General features: G+C 31.3%; 5 protein-coding genes across 5 annotated transcripts; 4 read left to right on the forward strand and 1 right to left on the reverse strand.

The window, feature by feature from the left end:
• Nucleotides 1–21: 21 nt before the first annotated feature.
• LOC134832041 (ecdysteroid-phosphate phosphatase-like) lies at nucleotides 22–2,136 on the forward strand. The gene is made up of 2 exons (XM_063845932.1): nucleotides 22–141; nucleotides 922–2,136. Coding segments are annotated over exons 1-2 (921 nt in total). The 5' UTR covers nucleotides 22–140; the 3' UTR covers nucleotides 1,842–2,136.
• A 704-nt stretch (nucleotides 2,137–2,840) lies between these two features.
• LOC134827209 (uncharacterized) lies at nucleotides 2,841–4,615 on the forward strand. The gene is made up of 3 exons (XM_063839787.1): nucleotides 2,841–3,071; nucleotides 3,952–4,017; nucleotides 4,074–4,615. Exons 1-3 carry the CDS (start codon nucleotides 3,029–3,031, stop codon nucleotides 4,412–4,414), a joined length of 450 nt encoding a protein of 149 aa, XP_063695857.1. The 5' UTR covers nucleotides 2,841–3,028; the 3' UTR covers nucleotides 4,415–4,615.
• Nucleotides 4,616–5,487: 872 nt separating this feature from the next.
• LOC134837139 (F-box/SPRY domain-containing protein 1) lies at nucleotides 5,488–6,889 on the reverse strand. The gene is made up of 4 exons (XM_063852478.1): nucleotides 6,659–6,889; nucleotides 6,436–6,597; nucleotides 6,014–6,378; nucleotides 5,488–5,955 (listed from the first exon to the last, which is right to left on the reverse strand). Exons 1-4 carry the CDS (start codon nucleotides 6,808–6,810, stop codon nucleotides 5,861–5,863), a joined length of 774 nt encoding a protein of 257 aa, XP_063708548.1. The 5' UTR covers nucleotides 6,811–6,889; the 3' UTR covers nucleotides 5,488–5,860.
• A 336-nt stretch (nucleotides 6,890–7,225) lies between these two features.
• On the forward strand, nucleotides 7,226–9,902 carry LOC134832822 (ATP-dependent RNA helicase DDX42). The gene is made up of 2 exons (XM_063847004.1): nucleotides 7,226–7,373; nucleotides 7,431–9,902. The coding sequence occupies exons 1-2, from the start codon at nucleotides 7,266–7,268 to the stop codon at nucleotides 9,693–9,695; spliced, it is 2,373 nt and encodes a 790-aa protein (XP_063703074.1). The 5' UTR covers nucleotides 7,226–7,265; the 3' UTR covers nucleotides 9,696–9,902.
• Nucleotides 9,903–11,090: 1,188 nt separating this feature from the next.
• On the forward strand, nucleotides 11,091–18,867 carry LOC134832700 (transcription factor Dp-1). The gene is made up of 9 exons (XM_063846820.1): nucleotides 11,091–11,530; nucleotides 16,745–16,939; nucleotides 17,017–17,099; nucleotides 17,158–17,234; nucleotides 17,292–17,451; nucleotides 17,508–17,899; nucleotides 17,966–18,048; nucleotides 18,105–18,188; nucleotides 18,250–18,867. Exons 1-9 carry the CDS (start codon nucleotides 11,470–11,472, stop codon nucleotides 18,435–18,437), a joined length of 1,323 nt encoding a protein of 440 aa, XP_063702890.1. The 5' UTR covers nucleotides 11,091–11,469; the 3' UTR covers nucleotides 18,438–18,867.
• The last annotated feature ends 107 nt before the right edge of the window (nucleotides 18,868–18,974 follow it).

Consider the following 18,974-nt stretch of genomic DNA (forward strand, 5'->3'; position numbering starts at 1 on the left):
CACAAACACAAAAACAGTTGATTTTATCATCGTTTTTAAAAACAAATTTGAGTTTTTAATACGAGTGAGAGTCAGTTTATGAAGAACTCGTCGTCGGTTCATACGATTTTTTAACCAGTGAAGAGCATTTTTTAACGAAAAGTAAGATATTTTGATTCAAGTTAAATTTTTTACTATAAAATATTTTAAAAATAGACTGAAATTGTAACTTTTTTGTTTTTGTTTTGATCAAAAAATATTTTTTTCATCTTGTTTTGTCATTTTTCATCAAAAATCTTTTCAAATTTTTACAAATCGTTGAAAAATAATTAATTTAAATAATTTTTTTACGAAAAAAATATGTTTTTTAATGATTTTTTTTTATTTATGAAGGCTAATGGTTATAATTTTCGTTCAAAATTGATAAAAAAAAATTTTAAAAGCTATATGAAAAATTTTGCATAAAAAAAAAACAAATAAACATTGTATATTGATCAAAGTACGAAAATGGGAGATACAATGGCTTAAAGTAAGAACAAAGTCACATATCTTGAGATAATTTGAGTTTTTAATTTTTTTTTTGTGAAGATTACGATATCTTAAGATGTTTACTTAATTTTTTAAAGCAATTTTTTTTTTATTTTTTTCATTTTGGCTGAAAATGTGAACTAATTGCCTTAAAAATAGAAAAAAAAAATTTCAAAATTTTTAAAAAATTTTTTTAAAGTTTTAAAAGCTCAAAAATAAACTAAAATTTAAAAATATTTATTTTTTTTAATTTTTCCTTTTTAAATCAAATTTAATGATTTTTAAAAATCAAATGAAAATGATTTTGATTTTTTTCATATTTTTAAAATAAAAAAAAGTGATATAATAACTCAAAAAATTTTTTTTTTCAATTTTTAGTTGATTTTTCTAATTCTCCAAATTATTCTTTTTTAGTGTCCTTCAAAAGTTCTGAGAAATCCACGTGGGACGATCCCGCTTCACTCAAGGATAAGATGTCCCTAATACCGGAAACGCTAAAAAACGACATTCCTTTCTCCAATTCCGCTTCAGATGATCGTCGCAAGATTTTTGTGATGCGTCATGGCGAACGAACGGATCTCGTCTTTGGCAAATTTTACCCTTACTCCTTCGATGCCAACGGAAAATACACTCGAAAGGACTTAAATATGCCAAAATCGTTCCCGCCACGTAAAAACATCCAAGATTGGCATTACGACACGCCACTCACGAACGTCGGGATTTTCCAAGCAACACTCGTCGGTGAAAGTTTAAAAGACTCTGGAGAACGAATTGACGTCGCTTTTTGCTCCCCGATGTTTCGCTGCATCCAATCGTGTCAAGCAACCTTAAAAGGACTTGGCGTCGAAGACAAGGTAAAAATTTGCATCGAACCTGCTTTGATGGAGTACATGGCTTTTTATGCGGATAACATTCCCGGAGTGATGTCCCCGAACGAACTCAAGGAAATTGGATTCAATGTTGACTTGGATTACGTTCCAATGATGACTGTGGATGATGTCAAAGCCAAAGCTGATGAAAGTTTTGTCGAATTTTATCATCGTAATGCTCGTGTAACGCAACGAATCATCGACGAGTGCCATGGAAATGTCTTAATTTCAGCTCACGGCTCAAATCTTGACACAAATACGAGATTCGCAGTCGGCGGCGAGATTCGTACAACGCGAGAAATGAGCGAAACCCTCTCAAAAGTCGGATTTTGTGCACTTGTCGTGATTGCGGAGGACAAAAAATCCCAAAAATGGTCTTTTACGACACCGCCATTGAACCAAATCTCGCACGCACCAAATCCAAGATTCGATTATCGCATTTTTACCGACACGAAAACGACTTGAGACAATTTTTAATCAAGTTATGATGCAGACCTGACGTCTCCAGTGCACAACATTTTAATTTCATTAGTCGAAAGTAATAAAAACATAATTCTAAACAAAATAATAAACTAAAGGCGAGTAAATATTTGCGGAGAAAGAGTGGAAAAAAGTGAAAAACATTGAAAATTTTCGGTAATAAAATTTCTGCAATAAAAATAAAGTTGGCTTGTCTTCATATGTTAGCCCACACTTGTGTTTATTAATAAAATAATAATTATTTTGTTTGCATAAACAACACCATAAATCAATTAAGAAGTTGTATTTGGGCGAAAAGTTGAACGGAAGTCACATTAATTAATCGATTTTTGTGGGATTTCTCAGTAAAAGATTAACTTTTTTTCTATTTTTAATCCATCTCTGGACCAAATTAACATTTTTATTGGGAATTTACCTTTTTTTCTCGCAACTTTGTCATTGCTCAAAGGTGTTCCGAGGTAAGAATTAAAAATTCCCTTCACGTTGTTCAAAAGTGAACCACATTTTTTATTACTCTAACGCATCGCTAATGAATAAATTACGAGGCAAAAGATCAATCCGCTCAACAAAGATGAATTGCGTGGTTAATAAACTCATCAATAACACGGTGCTGCCAAAAACTTTTTGTCTTGCGACTCATTTTGACGTAAAAATGACCGACATTTAATGGATTTTTAGGGAAAATTAATGACACCCACATTAAATATCACAAACTAAGGGTTTTTGCAGGTAGGTAAGTTTGTATCAAAAACTAACTTCAGAAAATTTCCCTCCCAAAGGACTTGTTCCTTGGATTTTTTCTCTCTTCTTTTGTCTATCGAGAAACACTATTCGGAATCTCATATGACTTTTCTCGTACTCGTGCAAAAGAAAAACTTTTGTCTCTGCTACACGAGTATGCCACACAGAGAAAATTATGAAGAGCAGAAAATGTATTTAAAAAGGATGGAAAACATAGTTCAACATCTCAATTGCGATTAATTCGTTAAACTGACTACTGCTGCTGCAAGTCGAACGCTCAGGATAATTTTGAAATTTTATTGAAATTATGTGAAATAAATATTAAATAATAAATTTTTGTTGGTTGATTCTTACGTTAAGAGTTATTTTAAATAATAATTAAAAGTTGAATAAAAATTAAAAAGAAAAAATTGTGAAAATTATTGAAAAATATGGCAAAGTCAGCTACTTACATGAAAACTTTCGTACTGATTAGTAAGTGATTTTTTTATTGACAAAAAAAATTTAATGCAATTTAAAAACAAAATTTGAATTTAAATAAAATAAGATAAATTTGGTAAAAAAATATATTTACAAAAAATCATTAATAAAATTAAAAACCAAAATATTAATATCTAAAATAATTTTTTGTATTGTGAAAATGAAAAAAAATAAAAATTCCATTCAGATTGTTTTCTCAAAAAAAATGAAATAAATAAAAAAATAAAATAACATAAATAAATTGCTAAAAAAATAAATACTAAAAAAATTATTTTAAATTTATTTTTTATTAAATTTAATTTAAATGTTAATTAAATTAATTTTTTTTCCATAATGGAAATTAAAAAATTGTTATTAATAAATTTTTTTTATTAAAATATTTAATTTCTTTTTATTTTATTTATTAAAAATTTATAAATATTTGATGAAAAGAAATGTTTGATATTAAAATAATTATGATATTTTTCAGTACGAAAAAAGTCTTTAACTTTATTAAAAAGTAAAATAAATTTTATTAAATATTCGTTGTCCTTTAAAATAAATAGAAAATATTTTTTTTATTTAAACAACGGATTATTTTCAAGTTATTTTTTTTTTATCACTGAAGACAATTAAATTTATATAAAAGATAAAAAATGACATAATTTTATTCATTAATCGATATTGAGAGAATTTTAAAGCAAATTTCATTCAAATTTATTAAAACTTCAATTATTTTTTTCATTTTTTGATGAATTTACGAATATTGATAAAAAATAAAAATCAAGAAGGTTCGCTGCTTAATATGAAAATTTTCTTGAATTTAATATTAAATTATTTTTTTCATCAAAAATAAAATAAAATAAAAACTAAGTAAAAAAATACTTATTTTCAGGTTGCATAGTATTCGTTGTCTGTTCAATGCAGGCACAAGCAATCGGATGTGACAGTTGTGGTCGAGGTAAATTCTTTTTAAAAATTTTAATTAATTCTTCTAAAATCTTTCATATAATTCAGAATGTGCGAGTGCTTGCGGTACTCGTCATTTCCGCACTTGCTGTTTCAACTACTTACGAAAACGGAGTAACATCCCGCCGCTTCCTGCTCAACAACAACAGCAACAACAAGACATCCCTCCATCTGGTATCAACTTTGAAATATGGCTTGCCAAATCCCAACTCGCCCGAAATTATCTCAACAGTTTATCAGGAGCGTCGCAGGATTGGAGTCACATTGCTTTTGATCCATCTGCCCGCTGGAAGGAAGTGATTCACGAAGTAAAGGACCACAAAATGAACAATTTGAACAATAATGAGCAGGAAGGTCCTTTGCAATTTGTCTTCGACACCTCATCTTAAAGAAATCCGGCTCCAACGTCTTTCGCGAGAGATAAGACTTCATACTTGACTCCCTATTTGATGCACTTTTGAGTTGTTTGTAAATAATCCCTCACACCACTGTAAATGTCAGAAAATGGAGAAACGAGACTTTCAGCAGGATTTTTATATAAAAAGGCTGGTTATATAAAAATCGTGCGAAAGTAAATAAAATTTGAATGTTCCAACAAGAAATTGAGTTTTTACTTATTTTTTTATTGGATTTAATTTAAATTGTTATTAATTTTATTTTATTTATTACACTAGATTCAATGATGATATTTGACGACGATGACATTTTTTTTAACTAAAAAATATTTTGGGTTACAGAAAACATTCGAAAATTTTCTTTTGCAAGTCGTAGGATAAAACTTAAAGATCTATTGACTGGAATTACATTTTTAAGCTTATCAACTATTTTTTCCTATGTTCATTGCATTCCATACTTGAGTTGAGGTATTTTTTATTCATATTTTTTTTTTTTTATTTTTTGGTTGTTTCGTTAAAAATTGTTGTATGGAAAAAATGGTGAGTCGGTAACTTGTTGTCTAATTCTAAAAGCTGCTTGCTTTTAACTTAATAATGAGAGAGAAAGAGAGACAATTTCGGTATGTACAAAAAAGAAAATACTGAAAATTGACGTTACTTAAGAGAATTTTTCAATTTCAATGAGCAAAATTTATTTGAAAATTAGAGATTCTACGTATTTTTCTTTGTGAAAAAAAAAAATAATTTAAAAATAAATCAAATAAAAAATTACACGAAGTAAATAATTAAATAAAAATATTTAAAAATTTAATTTAATAAAAATAATCTTAAAATCTGTAAGGAAAAATTTTCGGAATTAAAAAATATATTTTTTAAATTAAATTTTTTAATAAAGAAATAAAATCAAATTCAAATAAATTTTAATATTTAAATGATTTTCTTAATAAAAAAAATATTAAAATTTTTGAAAAATTATAAAAAATTTTGCAAAATATTTTAAATGAGATTTTCCAAAATGTTTTTCTTTATAATTTTTTTAATCTTGCTCATAAAAAAAATATTTTTTTCTCAAGCAACGTCTTTTTAAAATTAAAATAAAAAAAATATTAATTCATGTTGGAATGCACAACGAATCCCTTGACCAATAAAATCTATAAATGCAAAATAATATCATACCTACAGAATACGTAAAATTAATACGTTAAGAAAATTAAGCTAAAAAGTTATTTTTTTTTAGAATCTAGAAATAGAGCTAAGGGCGACGACGGCTTAGATGACAAACAGTTTTCTCGTATAATGAATATAAAATTTGGACACCATTTGTATCAAAAACTACTTTTTACTCATCTGTGTGGAGGGTAATCGTTCCAGTAGTTCATCTTTTTGCAGTTTTACTTTTTTTTTAAGTCTTCGTGAAAGTCAATTTTTGTCTGTACATCGTTACCCGTCTAGCGGAGGACCGAGATAAACCATACTAACTTCCGTGTTGCCATAAACAGCACTGACTGTTGGATATAATTTCTTGTCTGGCAGTCCTAAAATTAAAATTTTGGCATAAAAAATATTTTTTGAAAGAAATTCGAAGAAAAAAACCTTTAAAAGCCACTCCTAAAAACTCGTAATTCTTCTCGAACGACAGCGTATTGTCGTCACAATCTAAAATCACTCGTATTCGTTCGCCAACTTGATACTTTGGCGGATTGTTTAGTAGCGGATAGTTGCCTTGCGAGTCGCCATTGTGTAACAGATGATTATCGACAATGTTCCAACCCCATGAATTTTCGTCAGATCCGAGGAGAGCCACGTATCCGTGACATTGCAAGGCAGCTTCACGCGTTGAAATGCCGACAACAGCAACAGTACCGAGTGGACCTTCCCAAATTACCTCCCATGCATGTCGCCCATGACTAAATCCGATTTTGCCACGAGAGCCATCCGTACTTTGTGCTACTGGATTTCTAAAAAAAAAGTTTTCGAATGAAAATTTTGATGAAAAGGACAAAAATGCGACTTACCTATGCAGCGTGAATTGATTAGCTTTGATATAAATATTTTTACTACAGTCATTTGGGTTCCAAGCGTGATAAAAGGCTCGCAATTTTGCTTTGTATGTGGGTGTGGAGGACAGTAAATCGCTTTTGATGGCTTCGTCGGGGAGTTTTCTTATTGCATGTAATCTAAAATATTAAAAAAAATGTCAATTTCAGCTCAAAAATGGACAAAAAATGAATTTTTTACCTCCAAATATCATTATTTTCATTGTGATTGATTATGCTACTCCATCGTTGACAAACAATTGAGCAGTTTTTGAGGTCGTGCAAACTCAAGTAGGAGAAAATATATTCCAAAACATGCTCGTGAAGGTCTGCTGCATTTAGTCCTTCGTCCATTTAGATGGAAAATGGATGAGAAATGCAGAAAAAGTTTATTTTCTTTTATTTTTAGAACTTTTTGCTGCTAAATACTGAATTTTTGACACTTAGGACACTGAAATTCTCATTTGTGGTCCCTGTCACGAAGAAAATCCTCTTGGAAATTTAATTTTTTTCCATTTTGACATTTTACGAAAATTTTTTTGATAATTTTTTCTTAATTTAAATATTTTTTGAATGAATTTCAGGTAAAATTTAAAATTTACTTTAAAAAAATATTTTTTTCAAGTTTTTACGGATTAATTTAATTTTTTTCATTCATCTTTCCAAAAGGGTAACCGGTATTTATCGCACGGAAAGTAGTTTGAGAATCGCCTCAGCCTCTGTCAAACTTTGTTTTCATTCTTGTGTCAATACAAAAGTAAACAATCGACAATTTTACGATAAATTCCAAGCTTTTGTATCAAAAAAAGATGGGAGACGATCGTTTTGGACCCGGAAAGAACATCAGCTTCGGCGGATTCTCCTTCAAAAAGGCGACAAATTCCTCAAACAACCAAAAAAGTTATTCCATGAATGCCGTAAGTTATTGATTTTATCGAAAATTTGCATAAAAACTCAAAACTTCAATTTTTCAGGTTCCTCCGCCGTCATTTTTGACGGATTCTCGTTCAAAACCGACGCCAAAAGTGCCCGTTGGTACGCCAGGCTTCTCCAAACAAGGATATTCGACGATGGATTCCATCGCTCAGTTCGCCAATTCGAGCCATTATTCCGTAGGGAGCTCCAAAAAGCGTGGTTTAGACGAAGACAGCTACTTTGACGATGATGACGCACAAGAAACGCCCGATTTACCGTATCAACCAGCGCCAGATTCGCCGTCAGCTGTTCAAAAGAAGGACGACAGCGACGAAAGCGAAGACGAACTCGATGCTTTTATGTCGATGATCAACAAACAAGTGGCAAAGGACGAGACAAAGTCAAAAACTGTCGAAAAAGTTGAAGTTTCAGCGTCAAACACGAAAAAGGGAGCTTCCAATAGCAAAGGAACACGTGCCGACATCGACGACGAAGACGATGAAGAGAGTTATTATCGTTACATGGAAGAAAATCCCCTTGCTGGCGTTTTGGATCAAGGATCTGACGACGAAATGGAGTACGATGAAGATGGAAATCCAATTGCTCCGCCGCGAAAACGCGATATTGATCCTTTACCGCCTGTGGATCACTCGGAAATCGATTATCAGCCATTTGAGAAGAATTTTTACACGCCTCACGAGGATATTGCCAACTTGACGCCGCAACAAGTCAATGATTTGCGAAAAACTTTAGGGATTAAAGTAACTGGACCGCTTCCTCCGCATCCCGTTTCGAGTTTTGGGCATTTTGGCTTCGACGATACCCTCATAAAAGCCATCCGAAAGAGCGAATTTACACAACCGACAGCAATTCAAGCACAAGCGATCCCCGCAGCGCTTAATGGACGCGATATAATTGGAATTGCAAAGACCGGAAGTGGTAAAACCGCCGCTTTTCTATGGCCCATGCTCGTTCATATCATGGATCAAAAGGAATTGCAACCAGGCGACGGGCCAATTGGGCTAATTCTTGCTCCGACACGCGAATTATCGCTCCAAATCTACAACGAAGCGAAGAAATTCGGCAAAATTTATAATATTCACGTCGTTTGCTGCTACGGGGGAGGCAGTAAATGGGAACAAAGCAAAGATCTCGAGAAATGCCCGGAAATTATCGTTGCCACGCCGGGTCGAATGATCGATATGGTCAAGATGAAAGCGACAAATTTGCGGCGTGTCACATATTTAGTGCTCGATGAAGCCGACAAGATGTTCAATATGGGTTTCGAGACACAAGTTCGTTCAATTTGCGATCATGTGCGACCCGACAGACAATGTTTGATGTTTAGTGCGACTTTTAAGAAGAAAATTGAGAAATTAGCCCGTGATGTCTTGACAGATCCCGTGAAAATCGTTCAAGGTGACATCGGGGAAGCGAACGAGGATGTTACGCAACACGTCTTGATCTTCAACGATCCGCAACGAAAATGGAATTGGCTCCTAAATAAACTCGTGGAATTCCTCTCAGACGGCACCGTGTTGATTTTTGTCACAAAAAAGGCGGAATGCGAACAAGTTGCCAACAGTTTGATGGTCCAAGAGTACAACGTCGTTTTACTACATGGCGATATGGAACAAGCGGAACGCAACAAAGTCATCACGAAATTCAAGAAACGCGAAGCTGAGATTATGGTAGCGACTGACGTAGCAGCGCGTGGTTTGGATATTCCCCATATTCGAACGGTAATCAACTACGACATTGCTCGCGATATTGACACGCATACTCATCGTGTTGGAAGAACAGGTCGAGCAGGCGAAAAAGGCACTGCTTACACTCTCGTCAGTGACAAAGACAAAGAATTCGTGGGACATCTCGTGCGAAATCTCGAAGGAGCGAATCAGGAAGTGCCCGACGACTTGATGAAACTCGCGATGCAGAGTTCGTGGTTCAGAAAATCTCGTTTTAAGACGGGCAAGGGTAAAAGTTTGAATGTCGGAGGCGCTGGATTGGGCTTCAGAGCACGAGTTGTTCCTCAAAACAGTGACAATCAACCGGCAGCGGGAGTTCCGTATCAGAAAAGCAGTTCAGCAGGTGGAAATCCGACAATGAGTCGTTTGCAAGCGATGAAGGAAGCGTTCAAGTCGCAGTATAACTCGCAGTTTAAAGTGAGCAGTGACAGATCGTGGGAACAAGTACAAGAAGGACCGACTTTTGCGCCGCCATCGTTGCCTCCGCCTCCTCCAACTTCTTCCAATAAACATTCGGCATCGACAGAAAGTGACACGGGATCTGCCAAAAAAGCGAGAAAGAGTCGATGGGATTAATTTTTTATTATTGAAAAAAAAGTATTTAAAAAAAAATTATGTCCGTTGAGATGATTCAATAGTCGAAAATGTTTGAAATTTCTTTATTTTCATATAGGTATATTTTGGAAAAAAAAAGATTTTTTGAATTTGAGTTTTTAAAAATTTTGAACAAAAATAATATTAAAAAAAATATAAAAATTTCTGTCAAATTATCAAATTAAAAAAATGTAAAAATTAATTTTGTGGAGAAAATCTATCATTTTTTTTACAAAAGTTAAAGTTTTTTTTTACTGAAAATCTGAAAATTTTGGAAAAAATTGATCTTTAATCTGATTTCAACAAATTTTATAATATATTTTAAAATTTCTTCTTATAAAATTTGTCAAAAAATTGAAAAAAAAAAACAAAAATTGACAAGTTTCTCTAAAAATTAATTTTAAAAAGTTAAAAATATTTTGAATATTGAACATTTTTTATTAAAAATCTGATTTTTTTTAGAAAATCTCTTGATTAAAATTCTTGGTAATGTTTTGACAAAATTTTAAATATTTTTTAATAATTTTTTGAAAAAAAATATTTAGTCTTAAAAATTATTTTCGATTTTTAAATTTAAAAATTGAAGAAAAAAAATTAAATGAAATCCATAACATTTTTGACTATTGTATCACGCATAATTACTTTAATTGGCTAATCATGTGAAATTTATTGATAATAAAAAGTGTGCGCTATTTTTTTTCTAAAGTAGGACAAATCATAACCATTAAAAATCATAAGAGATAAGAAAATTTTAATATTTCTTGTCCTTTAAGAAATTTTAAAGATTTTTTTTCATAAAAATTCTCAAAATTCACAAAAAAAATTCTTCTCATCAAAAAAAGAAATGAAAAAAATAAAATTAAATCATAAAAATCCTTGATGTGAATTAAAATTAAGAAAAAAATCAAAAATATTCTCTTTTTCTTTCAATTTTAATGACGTGTCAATTTATTTAGAACATTTTTCATTCACAAGTCCTTCGATGCAATTGACGTAGAAGGATAGCAACGAAGGTCGAAATAAATTTTTCCGTTAAGGATAACACGTTAACCGTAATTGAGAATTTACCCTCAGCTGTCATTCCGACACAACTGACACTTTTGACGTCTATCAGTTGAACAGATGGTGCCAACCTAGCGGTGATGTAAACAATTCAATTTTCGTCGCTAAAATCCCTTGATTGGTCTTAAAATGACTTAAATTTGCTTTAAAAATTAATTTTTTATCGTTTGGAATGATTTTTTGTTTAATTTAAAAGATTTTTCATTCATGATTTTGGATTTTAAAATCACCTCTTCATATCCCCGCCCAAACTGCAAATGTCAACAGTTTTAGTTCGGCCGTTTGCCACAAGGTATCGCAGCCCAAGCGCGGAACGAAGCTCTTTGATCATTCAAAGCCTAATTTATTGGTAAAATTCAGTGGTAAATCGGCGAAATATTTCCGTAAAACTGTGAAAAAGTGCAAGACGAAAGTCCAAAGGACAAAAAAACGGTGTTAAACTAATTTTTACGCGTCATCTACTATGCAAAAACGTGCGATGAAATCAGGTATTGTGCATCGTCATTAAAAATATTCTTTGCGAACGCCATTGCCTCCGTTCCGTACGTACGTTGTCGTACACGCGCCACACACACGGTAAAAAATTACATTTTATGAAAATCCCTCTTTGCATCGTCGTCGAGTATCGCTGCCGCTAACGTCGGAAAAATACGAGGAAATTTGTCGTGAAATTGCCCGGAAAACGCCCGCAATCATGACGCAACAAGGCACGTCATACAATGTCGCGCGGAATGTGCTGATCAAGGACTCGTCAGGTGAGTTTTGTCGGCGTAAAAATCTCAATTTTTTTCATCAAAAAAAAATTTCTGTGTGTGGCATAAATGCTTTTCCACTGCGGTACGCTCTCCATCTTGACACAGCCGACTATTTCCCGAAAGTGTCGCGTGATTTTTGTGCGTAAAACTACAGGGAAATACTCGAAATCCGGCAAAATTGTGTCGAAAATTGTCAATTTCGAGCTCAAATGGGTGCCGCAAATGCCAGAAAATCAAAAATCGAGAAACGCGGCAACGAAAAAGGCAAATAAGACGGTAACCACATTCCTCGCGACATATCAAGTGCGAGATTTTTACAAAAAAAAAAGTTTTACAAACTTGTGTCGTCGTTTAGTTAAGAATCATGGTCTGGTCACCAAAAAAATCCGGTTTTCATTTAATGCTGGATTTTATGTGGATTTTTTTTTGTTTTGTACTTTGCTGCACAAAATTTAATTTATTTGTCTGTGATTAAATCTGTGGTGTTGCAAGCATGATAAGGGCGTGTGTTTCAGATTTATTTTTTTTTTTTTTGCTTTGCACGAGACTTTTAGACAAAAAAAAATTATAATTGCTCTCTAATGTTTTTTTTTCTTCTGACATGTCGTCGTCGTCGCCGTCATCGTCGAAATCGATGTCTGGAGAGTGATTTTTTTTGTAAATAATTCAAATCGCACGTTTTTCCGGGAAAATTTTGCGGGAGGGAAAGCACATGCTCATTTCCCGTTGCAAGAAAAATTTCTCACATCAAGGATTTTTATTTTTACATTTTTTTTTTGTACTTTGTCAAAGACGTCAAATCGCATTGACTTTGATACAACTACAACGAAAAAAAAAAATTGCTGTCAGTCGACATGAGGAAAAATGTTGTTTATCATTTAATTGGGGAAGTTACTTTTTATGAGTTGATACTTTTATGAGCATTTATATGTAAAAAACGCACATTCTTTTACTATTTTCTACGTTACTTATCTCTCCTCGGCTCGGTTTGGTTGTGCATTCAACCATAAAGTTAATTGTTTTTGTTGTTTTAGAGAACGTACAGCGACGCAAAGTAAGAAGTTCTCCCAAATAAGGTCAGGTCTATTTCATATTATAACACATTTTATTGTGATAATTATGTTTTCTCGTCTTTCTTCCTTCTTGTTATTTTTTTTTTCCATTTCGAAAGTTGTTGTTGTTGCTTTTTTTTCAGTTCGTTCGTTGCATGTGTCTCTTTTGTTGTGTTCTGTCACACAATAATATTTCGTCGTGTACATAATTAAATAGACGGCGCGTAGACTACACTTATCTACTCATGTGTGAGTGTGAGGCACATGCAGATGAGGCGAGGAGGACGTCAAATCGTCTCTAAATAAATTCATTCATCCGTCGTTAATGAGCGATGCACGCATATTGCTGCTTGCTTGCTTGCTGGCTTGTGTTGCCTGCGAATTGCATGCGTTGGTGACGTTTTGTGCCGTCAGACATGATTTGAGCAGCAAAAATGCAGTGAAATATTCGTTTTTGTTGATGCATGGCGTGTTGAGTTACATTTCGTGAATGTGTGAAAAATTTTTTGTTCTAACCAGGTTCTAATGAGGATTTTGTTTTGATTTAAATGAGGGCGGTTTTGGATGGAAATTTACCAAAAAAATCTAATTTTTTTCAAAAAAAAAATTTTTTTTATTATTGAGAGGGAAAAAGCATTAAAGCCATAACAAAAATTAAAAATGTTTCCGATTTCATGATATGAATTTTGTATTTAATATTTTTTTAAAGATCAAAATATTTTATAAAATAATTAATTTAAAAATAATTATTTTCTTAAATCTTAATACCAAACATTTTCTCTTTTATTTTTTTTTTAATTCTTCACAAAATTAAATTTTGCCGAAAAAATTCAGGGGGAAAAATAAAAATAATAAAAAAATAAGGAAAAATTTTGACATTTTTTGGTACTTTTTGATTAAAAACGATAATAATGTCCAGTAAAAATTAAAATTATTTGAAATAATTTTTAAAAAATTATCTATCATTTGAAAAAAATTTTTGAGCCACGTGAAGAAATTTTTTATTTTTTCTGAAATTTTTATGTTTTGTGAAATTTTAGAAAGTTTTCATAAAAATTTTTAAAATAAAAAAGTCAAAAATAATTTTTAACTTCAATTAACGATTTTCAAAAAAAAAAAATAGAAAAAAAATTAAAAATATCATTTTCAATACAAAAGTTAAAAAAAATTAAAAAAAAATAAATTTTTCCCCCTCCCCCCCCCCCCCCTTTAAAAATTCTTGCGACATAAAAAATGAAAATAAAAAAACGGTCATTTTTGATAATTATTTTTAAATTTTTTTTCAAAAATTAAATTAATTAATTAAAAAATTAAAGTTTATTAATTAGTTCAAAAATATATAGATTGAAAATTACTTAAAAACACCTGAAATTCGTTGAATTAAAATAATAATTTTTTTCAGTTTTAGCAAATTTTAAGTTCATTTGGCAAAAATTACTTTAAAAATCTATTATAAAAAAAAAATTCGAATTTAAAAAAAAAAATTGTAAAAATATTTAAAAATTTTTTTTAATTAAAAAAAATCTAAAATATCTTTAAATCACTTCATTTGAAATTTTTTAGAAAAAAAAATTAATTTTAAAACTATTAAAAAATTTGATAAAATTACAAAATTTCTTGAAAATTATCTTTAATTATTTATTTAATTTTTGTACATAATTTATAAAATTAAAGTAAATTTTAAAGAAATTTTAAATAAAATTTACTTCTCGATGCTCGACCTTAAAAAAATTTTAATTTTGTATCGGCCTAAGTACAAAGTATCTATAAAATCAAATCAACCTCATGCAATGTTGGACAAAAAAAAAACTTGAAACCATAATAAATCGAGTACAGTGAGAGTTTTATGACGTCAAAACCATTAAAAATTTCCAAATTGCCCATAAAGGTGTCGATTCATCTAACAATCTCGACGCAATACGTGCTTGATTGAACGTTACATCTGTAGTTTATAGACACCTCGTATTATTAGCTAATCAAAGGTAATCATTTATTGTGTTTTATTGTCTGACGAGCAGTGCCGGACTTGAATTTTTTTTGAATTAATTTTTTTTTGTTTTTCAAAATTCTTCAAAAATTCTAAAATCTCATACAAAATAATAAAAATTTATTTTTTCATAAAAAATACTTGAATCCCATCCCTGTTTACGTGATCTTGGCGTAAGTGTTGAGGAAGTCCATTTGATGAATGAAATCAAAATATCTAGCTTTTTCTGTAAATAACTTACAACAACAACAACGTAAGCAAACCGACCTTCACTTTCAACTCTTAACATTGCCAAACCTCGAAACTCGATTTATCACCAAGTTGCTCTTAAAGAAAAAAAAATCGTGTGTGAGCGATTCAATATTTGCGATTATTTTTAAATTGTTCAATTATGTTTTGGGATTCTGGTTAAAAGGTTAAAAATGCAGCCATAGTCTGTCTTGTTTTGTCTTTCCTTGTCTGTAACAAGATTTTTTTTTGTTTTTGTTTTGATGATTTGCCGATAAATATACATTTGAGGCACACGGAACGTCGTAAGTGGTGGTTACTTGCATGCCTCTTCGGCTTATTTTTTTGGTTAGTTATTGTCTTTCAATTGTTCTTACCTTCATTCATGATCGTTTTAATGCATTTTAGCTAATAATCTCTCTTTTCGTGTCTTCTGCTCCTCTTTTCTCCTGCATTTTCGGGCATTCTTTCGTTTTTTTTTTGCTCATGTATGGTTTCATATTTTGCATTTTTATATTTTTTCGGGGAATGTCGACCGAAAGTGTGTGCTTGGAACGTGAAAAAATTTCAAAGTATCACCAGACAAGCGACCTTTCTATGCAATATTTCTTCCATATGTTTTGAAAGGAAAAAAAGTGCGTTATTTATTGTTTGTTTGCCTTTCTATGAACGGATGTCTTCTTAACCATACGACGCGTTTCATAGATAGACGAGAAAAAGTTAAAAATGTAAAATTATTCTTTTTTGGATTCTTGTTTGGAAATCGGTGCAGGGATCGTCTTCTGTCTATCTATGGTCGTCTGCTTATTTGTCGTTACTTCACGATTTTTCATTCAATACGCTGGGGAATAATACATCGTTGCAATCTTGTTGTGTTATGAATATGTATCAGAACGAAAAAAAATATTACGAAAAAATTTTTTTAGGAAAGTGCAAATTTCAAGTATGTTTCATTTTACTTTCAGCTTAATTTTTTCAAAAATGATCGATTTATAGTTTTTATAATAAAAATTTACTACAATTGACTCAAAATTTCTATTTTTTACTCAAAATCCAAAATTTTTATAATTTTTCTTGAAATATTTAGAAGGTTTTTTGATAAAATTGAACACAAAAAGTTAAAAAATAAGCAACATTTTAAAATTTTTTAACTAAAAAAAATCAATAAAATACTAAAACTTGTATTTTTTTAAAAATTGAGTAACCCTTGAACTTCGTTTCACCCGTCGACTTTTTTTCCAGTTTTGGTAACCAAAAATTTATCCCAAAATAATGCAATTTTTGAAAATAATTTGAATAGAATATGCAATGAATCTTACATATTTGTCAATTTTTAAGAATTTTTTACATCTTTTCTCGTTAATTTTAATATTTTTTTGCTCGAAAACCTTCTTTAAGCTAAATATTACAAACTAAAAAAAACCCCGAAGAAATTCGTAAATCAGAATTTGAGTTATTTCGTTACATAATTTGTATGGATTTTAATTTTCAATTTTATTTTTTAAAAATTTACCAAAAATTTTTAAAATTTCTTCATTAATTAAAAATAATGAAAAAATCTCTGAAATTTACTTAATTTTTTTTTTAACTATTCAAAAATTTTAAAATCCTAAATAAAACATGAAACATTTTTCAAAATTGCACTTACCTTAACCAGAAAGAATTTTTTTCACTTTTTTGGTCATATTACACTCACACACATTACATAAACGACATGAAAGATGATAAATTAAAGGCAATTACAGTGGAGAGTAACAATGGCATGTGTGTATCTGCACGATCGTCGTCATCGTGTAAAAACTTCGCGGAGGGCGTAAAATTGTTTGTACGAGCGTAATATAATAATATCCATGTTTCATGCCATGGATGATACTCAGCACGTATTTTTTATAAACAATTTTCAAGGACTTTCACTTTTATTAATAAAAAATTTTTTTTTCATTGCAGGACAAGCGAAAATAATTAAATTGGTACCAGCGCAAGCAGCACACATCATTGGCACCCCAATTGTCAATTCAAACACAAAAACCGCCTTCATCAAGACCGGCGCTGACCAGCCAATTGCCATACATCATGCACCCACAAGTACAACGACGGCGCCACAGGGCACCTCAAACATACAATTTCACAAGATTGGAGGAAGTAAGTGACTGTGAAATGGCTTACGTAGCGGGAAAATTGTTATTAATGACATTTTTTTTTGTGTGTTTTTGTTTCAGAAAATTATATTCTCTCACCACAAGCTTCAAATTCGAGACACGAGTCACAGACAAAAACTGTTCGTTTGACACAGTCACAAATGGTAAATTTGCTTTTAATTGATTTTTGTGTCAGGCTTTTGACATTTTCTTGTGTTTTAGGGTACCTTAACTTATCTCAACACGTCAAACTCAGGAAATGGAGATTTTTCGGAGCCAACAAAGGGAACAAAGCGACCGTAAGTTATTCAAAAATGTGATTTTTTCAGTTTTTAATGAAAATTTTGACATTTTAGGGCCAATCATGCACCTGCTACCCCATCACCTGCGCCTCGTAAGCGAAAATCTGACAAAGTTGGAAAAGGTTTACGTCACTTTTCGATGAAAGTTTGTGAAAAAGTTAAACAGAAAGGAACTACCACGTACAATGAAGTCGCCGATGAGTTGGTTAATGAAGTAAGTTCTTAATTTTTCGATTTTTAAAATATTTTTTTTTAAAAATTTCGTTTTAGGAAACGCATGGCAGCACCAACGAAAGCGCCGTTTACGACCAAAAGAATATTCGACGTCGCGTTTACGATGCCCTCAACGTACTCATGGCCATGAATATCATTTCGAAGGAAAAGAAAGAAATTCGCTGGATCGGATTACCCACCAACTCAGTACAAGAATGTCAGGAACTCGAGAAGGAGAATAAGGAGCGTCGACGACGCATCGAGGCGAAACAGCAGCAATTGAAGCAGCTTATTTTGCAACAAGTGGCATTCACGAGCTTAGTAAATCGCAATAAGGAGGCGGAAGACAACGGCATGCAACCGACTGCCAGTTCTGCGATTCAATTGCCATTCATCATTGTCAACACACACAAAAAGACACACATTAATTGCAGCATATCGAATGACAAGTAAGAAAAAAAATTGAAATTTTCACATAAAAATCGATGATTTATGATTTAAAAAATTTTTTTTAGAACGGAGTATTCATTCAAATTCGACGACAAGTTTGAAATCAATGATGACGTCGATGTTCTCAAGAAAATGGGGCTGTTAAATGGTAAAATTTGAAAAATACTTGTTATAAAAAAATATTTTTCATAATTTTTTTTTCAGGTTTGGACAAAGGCGAGTGCTCATTTGAGGAAATTCAACGTTTTAAAGGCATGGTACCAAAATCTTTGCAGAAATATATCGACCGTAAGTCCTTCATTGCTCTTCAAAAAATAAAAATCTCACAAAAAACGCTTATTTTTTACAGTTTACGGTCGTGGCGAAGATGAAACCGTCTCAGCAGGTCACGATTCCGAATTCGAATCAGATGGAGAAGGCGAATACTCGCAATCGGCTCACAGTGATTTCTCACACAGCACCTCGTCACACATGTACAAACAAGAACAACTCGAGTATGGCGATGAGGCCTCCGACGACGAATATTATAACCTATAATAAGCGTAAAATGGAGCCCGGAAGAGAATGGAAAATGAAAAGGAACAAAAAAAGTGCATCCCAAAAATACAAAAAACAACCGACAAGAAATTCGCTTGCGGTGAAAAAGAAAGAAAATATGAAAAAATATATTTTATACAGTGAAAAATTGAAATCAGAAAGACAACAAAAAAAAGTGCAGTAGAAAAAAACTAGAAGTTAACCATTTTTTATCATCAAATGCTTAATACCAATAAACTTTCAAGTCTTTAGAACTTCTTAATTAGAAAAACACACAATTTAAACCGATTTTTTTCAATACACGGCCATTAACTTCTTCAGTAATCATAATTAATTTAATGCACTTGATTTATTTTTTCTTATTTTCGAAATTAAAATTTGTAATAAATTTATTACAAACACACACAAAAAAATCAGAGGAGAATTTTTATAAAAAAAAATAATAAATAGTAAAGAATGGAAATAATAAATAAATATAAAATGTAAGAAAAATGAACTTACAATAAAAAAGAAAATAGTTGCACATTATTATTATTA

The sequence above is a fragment of the Culicoides brevitarsis genome, chromosome 1 (genome assembly GCF_036172545.1).
Source record: "Culicoides brevitarsis isolate CSIRO-B50_1 chromosome 1, AGI_CSIRO_Cbre_v1, whole genome shotgun sequence".
Taxonomy (NCBI): Eukaryota; Metazoa; Arthropoda; class Insecta; order Diptera; family Ceratopogonidae; genus Culicoides; species Culicoides brevitarsis.